This window comes from Rhipicephalus sanguineus, chromosome 6, assembly GCF_013339695.2.
Source record: "Rhipicephalus sanguineus isolate Rsan-2018 chromosome 6, BIME_Rsan_1.4, whole genome shotgun sequence".
In the NCBI taxonomy this organism is placed as follows: domain Eukaryota; kingdom Metazoa; phylum Arthropoda; class Arachnida; order Ixodida; family Ixodidae; genus Rhipicephalus; species Rhipicephalus sanguineus.
Genome location: NC_051181.1, coordinates 9,273,196 through 9,281,116, shown reverse-complemented (window position 1 = coordinate 9,281,116; position 7,921 = coordinate 9,273,196). Strand labels below are relative to the sequence as shown.

Here is a 7,921-nt window from a genome sequence, read left to right as displayed (position 1 = left end):
TGACAATGCTGGGCAACGTCGCGTCGAAGGATTGAATTCTCCCCGATACAGCCAAGCTTAGGGCCGTGACAGAGTTCCCCAAACCTACGTTCGTCAAAGAACTGCGCAGTTTCGTAGGACTATGCTCCTACTTTCGGCGCTTCATTCGAAACATCGCGACTATCATATCGCCGCTGACGAAGCTCCTTGACAGCAACGGGCCCCTCAATTCGTGGTCGTCCGAGTGCGACGACGCTTTCGCAAAGCTCCGTCGTTTGTTGACGTCTCCCCCCATTCTACGCCACTACGACCCTGCGGCCCCTACAGAGGCACACGGACGCCAGCGGTGTTGACCTCGGCGCTGTCCTTGCGCAGCGCAAACCTGGGCACCCGGAATACGTCGTGGCATATGCAAGTCGTACGCTTACTAAAGCTGAGACCAACTATACCGTTACGGAGAAAGAATGCCTGGCAATCATCTGGGCCCTTACGAAGTTCCGACCTTATTTGTATGGTCGCCCATTTGATGTCGTCACCGACCATCATGCACTGTGCTTGTTGTCATTGAAGGCGCCCTCAGGCCGTCTCGCCCGGTGGGCACTTCGCCTGCGAGACTACGACATCCGCGTGCTGTACCGCAACGGTCGCCAGCATGCTGACGCCGACGCGCTGTCCCGATCTCCCTTGCCTGACGACAATGCCCACAGCTCAGTGTCTCACTTTGCCGTTTCTTTTCTCGACATTCACACCATCGCTATCGCACAGCGCAAGGATCAATGAATTGCCTCACTGATAGACTTGCTGAATGATCCATCGGCCACACCATCCTTTCGCGCGTTGCGTCGTCAAGCCTGCCATTCCGCTGTTCGCGACGACCTCCTCCACCGACGCAGTTACGACGGCGACGGCGGCCAGTGGCTACTAGTAATACCCCGCAGTCTGCGTTCTCACATAAGCCAGTCGTTCCACACTGATCCGCATTGTGCACACTCTGGCGTATCGAAAACCTACCACCGCATTCGTCAACGGTACTTTGGGCGAGGAATGTACCGCGACGTGCAGAAGTTCGTTCGTTCCTGCATCGATTGTCAGCGCCGCAAAACTTCAACGCACCTGTCGCCGGCAGGTCTGCAACCTCTACCTTGCCCTGACCGACCGTTTGGGCGCGTTGACGTCGATTTGTATGGGCCATTTCCTCTGAACTCCGCTGGTAACAGCTGGGCCATCGTCGCTGTAGACCACCTCACGCGATACGCTGAAACTGCTGCCCTCCATGCGGCTACAGCGCGCGATGTGGCCTCCTTCCTCCTCCACCGATTCATGCTGCGTCACGGTCCACCCCAGGAGCTGCTCAGTGATCGAGGCCGTGTCTTCTTGTCGGAAGTCGTAGAAGCCATTCTCAAAGAGTGCAACGTTGTTCACTGCAAAACTACTGCTTACCACCCGCACACGAATGGCCTCACCGAACTCTTTAACCACAAGCTCGGCGACATGCTCTCGATGTACGTCGCCGCCGACCACACAAATTGGGATGCCATTCCGCCCTTCGTCACGTAGGCCTACAATACCGCCCCTCAGAGCACTACTGGTTTCTCACCCTTTTTACTTATTGTATGACAGGCACCCGTCGCACACAATTGACACTGTAGCACCCTCGCTCCGACGGCGCGCAAACTGGAGAGCGCGCGATGGCGAAAGAAGAAAATAAGGAAGGCGCTAGGCTGTGGCACGTGCAGCCACGGCTCACGTTCCTTGCTGGCATCGATTATCGTTCAGGCGTGTCTTTCCTTCGCTCCTGTGGCATAAGCCTACAAGTGGTGACCTAGGACGAAGACAATGACTGACGCGAATGCACCCTCAACTGAACAAGCCTCACGTCTGCAGGACGTCTCGGCCGTGCAACTGCGTCTCCCATCTTTCTGGCCACAGGATCCGCAAGTTTGGTTTCACCAGGTCGAGGCGCAATTCTCCCTGTACCGCATTGCCTCGGAAACGACACGCTACTACCACGTAGCCTCAGTCCTTCCTCCTGATGTTGCCAGCGAGCTCTCCGACGTCCTCTCCAACCCCTCAGACAGTACGCCATATCAGCACCTTAAAGCCAAGGTGCTGGAGCGATTCATGCCTTCGGAACGCGTCCGCCTACTGCAGCTCCTTGCAGAGGGGGACCTTGGCGGCAGGCACCCCGCCCAACTACTGCGCCGAATGTGACAGCTTCTTGGGGAACACGACGTCTCTGGCCACTCAGCGTTACTTCATGAGCTCTTCCTCCAACGCCTTTCTCAGCCAATCCGCCTCGTCCTCGCGGCGGCCGGTGACGTCAACCTCGACCGCCTGGCGGAGCTCGCCGATAGGGTTCATCAGAGCCGTCGATGGGGAGAGTCTGGCGAATGGGCGGGGCAGTGACGTCGCGGCGCGGCGATGACGCTGTTCACATCACCGCCACTCCTCCGCTCCGGCGCCGTCCGCCATATATAGTCTTTCTGCGCGACGGGCGCACGGCTGTTCGTATCACGTAGCACGTTCGTATGTACGCGCTGTTCGTTCACGAAATCTAGCGCACCTAAACAAATTGCGAAAGCGAAATTGTGCAAGAACATTGTTATACAAGTGTAATCAAGAATATGGAGTGAATTAGGCGTGTCTAAATCATCGTGAAATTGAGTTGTGCACGCCGATTCGAGTCCACGATGTCCTACGATACACGATGTTCTCGATACACGATGTTCTACGATACGCGATGTGCTTTTAGAGCGCAGCTCTTAGGCGCCTGTTCCTGCGTTGTTCGGCATCGCCGTTGGCGTCGTCGGCGTAACCGATAGAGCGAACGAGGACGAAAGACAGCGAACGTGGATTCTGTCGATATCACAAGCCACTGGCCTCTAACATCGCTTTCTTCCTCTGTCATGCGGGCTCGCCCTTCGGTCGGAGCTCGTGCGCATGCAGGGCTGGCGGGTGCGCTGCTACTGTCTCGCTTGTCGTGACGGGAATGTCGATGACGCCTGCAATGCACAGAGTGACGTGCGTAGCACTCGAGCACTGGCAGTTTCTGTGGCAATATGTAACGAATGTTCCAATGCGGATAGCCAGAAATTCAAACACAGTTCGCGTTGCCTCAACAGAAAGCTGCGCTCAGAATTCGCATGAGGGAGTATAGTGATCATCGGTGACTTTTCCAGCTATGAAGATCTGTGGGTTTGCGTCTATTTTTTTTTATTCTTGAATAATGTTTTAAAGCTTGAGTTCAATAATAACGACGCTTGGTAATGTTTCTGTCGCTGAAGATGTTTAGTACGGTGCGGCTGGCGCTTCTCTGCACAGTGATCTCGTGAGAAGTTTTTTGACCCAGCGAAGATGCTCGCTCCGAACTGTGTACTATACTCTCCTGAACTGTGTACTATATATATAACATTGGTTTCTTTATTTGCTTCGGCAGCGGAGTACCGGCGAGTGCGCAAGATCACTATACAGTCAGAAATCGGATCTCCCATGCTCGCGCTTTCAACAGTATGGGGGTGTTGATGCAAACAGAATTCGCGCTGTTGAATGTCAAGGTCACTAAAACATTGCTTTTAAGGCGAACGCCTTAGATGCCTCATGAAACGCGCGAATTGACTGGAGTCCCGAGGCTTCGGCGCCAACACGAGTGAGGCAACAAATCTTGTGATGACGTCACCAGGACGTCGCAGATAGCCCAAATTTGTGACGTGTCAACGACGTCATGCTGACGTCGGATTACGTTACGTCATCTGTTATTTTCATCACATGACATCGGCTCTTTGCACAGCCTCCGTGACCGCCCGCCGATCACGGAGGCAATGCAAGACCTGGTGACGAGCACAAAGCTTGCAACGCCTCCGATCTTGGAGGCAGTAAAAATCATGTGATCACTTCACTAGGACATCATAAATAGCTAAACTTTGTGACGTCACAATGACGTCACGTTGACGTCAGCTTACGTTACGTCACCTGATAACGCCATTACATGACATCGGCGCTTTGCACAGCCTCCGCGATCGGTGGGCCAATCACGAAGGCAGTGCAAATCGGCGAAGTCATGTGATGACGCCATCGCGTGAAGTCACGTTATTCGACGTCATCATGACGTCACAAGGTTTGGTCGTATGGTGACGTCATTACGTGATGATTTTTAGCATCCCTCGTGTTGACGCCTCCGACGCGGGACGCCGACCCCGCGGACGCCGGCGGTCAATTTTCGCGTTTGCTGAGGCATCTAAGGTTTTCGACAGAGCAGGTGCAGGGCCCCTAGAAGGCGAGTGTTAGATGAAAATACTACTTCGTACTGCTAGTCTGTGATAGCGGACATCATGTTGGTTTACTTTAGAACATCATTTTTCTGCTCAACTTCACGCTCTATACTTCCTAATCACGAAATTTCATCGAGTACATGAGGGCCCCTTGCTATAGTAGAAGAGCTTCCTGCACGAGCACAGACATCGCGAACATACGTGAATTAATAAAAAGCGCAAGGCACATTCGCTTAGCACAGAGGCGCGGATTAATTTACCTGCGCGAATTAAAGGAGTACTGACACGATTTTGAGACATCGCAAAAGGGACATTTTTCGTTTCCTTGGTATGCAGTGTCAACGCTGTCCCCACACCCGTGTCGGAGAACACGTATAAAATATTCTAAGCTGAGCATCTGCAAGCCAGCCCCACTGCAATGGACATTATCCCGACGAGTCAAGACAGTTCCCTCGAGTTTGCGAGTTCTGCGTCCTGCGTGCAGCCTCAATCGCAGAAATCACTGTCAGGGTCACTGGACGACAGTTCACTCATCGTTGTTTATGTGCACCACGAGCAGATAACGGATTTGCCGCTAGTACGTCACGAGTTTCTGTATCCCCATGACGTCATACTTACATGAAACGTCACTGAGAAGCCGCCCCCTCGATATCAAAACCGAAAGTATATTTTTAAGGCAGCGGTAATTAAAATACATAAGATGCATTCTCAGGCACCACAATACTCGTTTTACGTTTCTCGACACCAGTATTTTTATTTAGAGCAACAACAAGAAAATTTTTAATATTCGTGTCAGTACTCATTTAAGCATAAAACTGGTAGCATGTGCACAAGCGGCAACACACTGCGGTAAATGACACCATAGGCTGACAGTCACAGACGCGCAGACCACATAACGTGCAACACATGCCAGATAAACGCCGCAGCTGACGCGCGGCGGCACTAACCCGCAATATCGAAATAAATCTTCCCCTCACAACATCACGGTAACATTCCAAGATCGTGCTCAGAACGCGCGATAAATTACGTAAACGCAACACATCAGGCTTGACGCTTATAGCGTGATGGCTGCAAAATTTCAATGTGCCCAAGCGTTCGAAACGGGAACCATAAAACTCCTTTTTTCAGCGTGGCAAAATGATTTTTTTATAGTTTGTGCGGCTGAAAGGGCCTCATTGCACAACGAATAATAAGTTTGTGTTAATGGCACGCTGTTTACAATACCAGCAATATTCATGCGAAATACTCAAGTACGTATCTCGCATAACACGGAGCAGTAGGGTCGGGGTCCAATTTGCTGCGCCTGATGTTTCTAATCCAAAGCCGTTGTCGCTTTTGGATTAGACAACAGCCCATCGCACGCAACAAATTCAAGCGTGAATGCGAGGAGCAGTCGCCATGAATACGTGCGCGAGACCATACGCGGCTTCGCAACCTACGACCTACGCGCGCTACTCAGCGATCGTGTAAATGCGGCGTGCCGGCGCTCGCCGTCGCGCTACCGCTGCTGCCGCCACTGCCGCCCGCCGCCGCCGGCGAGGAGAGAGGGTTTACGTCACGAGAAGAAGGCGGCGCTGGGGCGGGGCGCGGAGAGCGGCGAGATGAAACAATCGCCAAACTCTCCCGAAGTGTATATATGGCTCTGGGGTTCATGAAGCGACCTCCCCATCTGGCAACGCTGTCTTACCACCAGCAGACACATCGATTTCGCGCCTTGAGGCCCGCATCGACGAACTCGTCGCCTCCATTGCCGCACTCCGGAGACTCCTGCAGGAGACTCGTTCGCCTTGTTCCGGTCGTCGAGCTTTTCCACCTCTCTGGTGGTGCCACCGGCGTTTCCGACACCGAGCCACGAAGTGTACACCTCCTTGTTCGTGGCAGGGAAACGCCTGCTGGGATCACTGACGGCGGCATGTGATCTCACTTCTCGTTCCAGCCTCCTTTTCATGGTCGCCGACCAGCTATCGGGCGCCAGGTTCTTTATAGATACGGGCGCGGAAATTAGCGTTGTGCCCCCGACTAAAGCTGATCGTTCGAAATCACAGGGGCAAGTGCTTCGCGCTGCTAACGCCTCGTCTATAGCGACGTATGGACTCCGATCTCTCACCCTCGACTTCGGCCCTCGCCGCATTCTCCGCTGGGTTTTCATCATCGCAGACTTTTTTCAACTTATCATCGGCTCGGACTTCCTCTCATACTTCGATTTGGACGTCAGCGTCCGGCGGCACCGCCTCATAGACGGTCAGACTCGTCTCTCCACCTCGGGAGTCCTGTCCGACATCGCTCCAATGGCCATCCGCATGCTGATACCTTCCTCACCGTTCGAAAAAATCTTGGCGAGTTTCCCGGAGTTAACAAAATCTTTCAACCTCACTCAGCCGCCTAAACATTTGGTGACACACCGCATCGTCACCTGGGGTCCACCGACAGCCGCTCAACCACGCCGCCTGTTCGGCGACCGCCTAGCAATTGCTAAAATGGAGTTTGACCACATGCTGCAGCTCGGCATTATACGCCCTTCGTCAAACGCTTGGGTTTCCCCGCTGCTTTTGGTGCCAAAGCGTGATCCTGGTGACTGGCGTCCTTGTGAGGACTATCGAGCGTTGAACGCCAAGACTGTCCACGACAGCTATCCCCTACCTCACATTCAGGATTTTACATCGCGCCTCGACGGCTGCACTTTTTTCAGCAAAGTGAACCTTGTTAAGGCGTACCATCAGATTCCTGTCGAGCCCGCCGACATACCTAAGACCACCATCACGACGCCCTTTGGGTTGTTTGAATACGTGCGGATGCCTTTTGGACTCCGCAATTCGGCTCAAACTTTCCAGCGGTTCATTTCTGAGGTCACAAGGGGCCTCCCTACTGTGTTTGCGTACCTTGATGATGTCCTCGTCGCCAGCCGCACGCCTGAAGACCATGAGCACCACCTTCGCGCTCTGTTCCAACGTCTAGAGCAGTACGGCCTCGTTTTGAACGCCTTGAAGTGTACTTTCGGCGCATCTGAGCTCGAGTTCTTGGGTCATTACATATCATCCCAAGGAATACGGCCTCTCCGATCCCACGTTAAATTAATCCAGAATTATCCTCAGCCTACAACGCTGCGCCTATTACGCCAATTCCTGAGGCTTATGAATTTTTCCAGGCGCTTCATACCACACTGTGCCGAACTGCTACGACCGCTCACAGACCTCCTTCGGTCAACCGCCGGCCTGTCCTTCGCCATTCCTTGGTCATCAGAGGCCCAGGCCGCCTTTATGGCTGCCAAGCAAGCGGTCACTCACGCCGTGCTTCTTATCCGCGCAGCAACGCCCATACTCGGTTGATGGTGGACGCATCCAGCGCGGCCGTCGGAGCCGCCTTACAGCAGTGCATTAACTCCGAGTGGAGACCCTTGTCGTTTTACTCTCGGAAGATACTTCCTGCTGAGACCCGCTACAGCGTCTTCGGCCGGGAATTACTAGCCATCTACGCTGCGATACAGCACTTTCGGCATTTTCTGGAAGGATGCTCGTTTTACGTGCTGACTGACCGTAAGCCACTGGCGTATGTTTTCTGCACTAACTCATCCAAGTACGTGCCCCGTGAACTCCGCCATCTTGCTTATATATCGGAGTTCACGACTGATATCCGCCACGTGAAAGGAGCTGACAACACCACCGCAGATGCCCTTT

At 53.5% G+C, this 7,921-nt stretch overlaps 1 protein-coding gene across 1 annotated transcript; it reads left to right on the top strand.

The window, feature by feature from the left end:
- Positions 1-1,815: 1,815 nt before the first annotated feature.
- LOC125758763 (uncharacterized) lies at positions 1,816-7,573 on the top strand. The gene is made up of 2 exons (XM_049416430.1): positions 1,816-2,056; positions 6,021-7,573. The coding sequence occupies exons 1-2, from the start codon at positions 1,816-1,818 to the stop codon at positions 7,571-7,573; spliced, it is 1,794 nt and encodes a 597-aa protein (XP_049272387.1).
- The last annotated feature ends 348 nt before the right edge of the window (positions 7,574-7,921 follow it).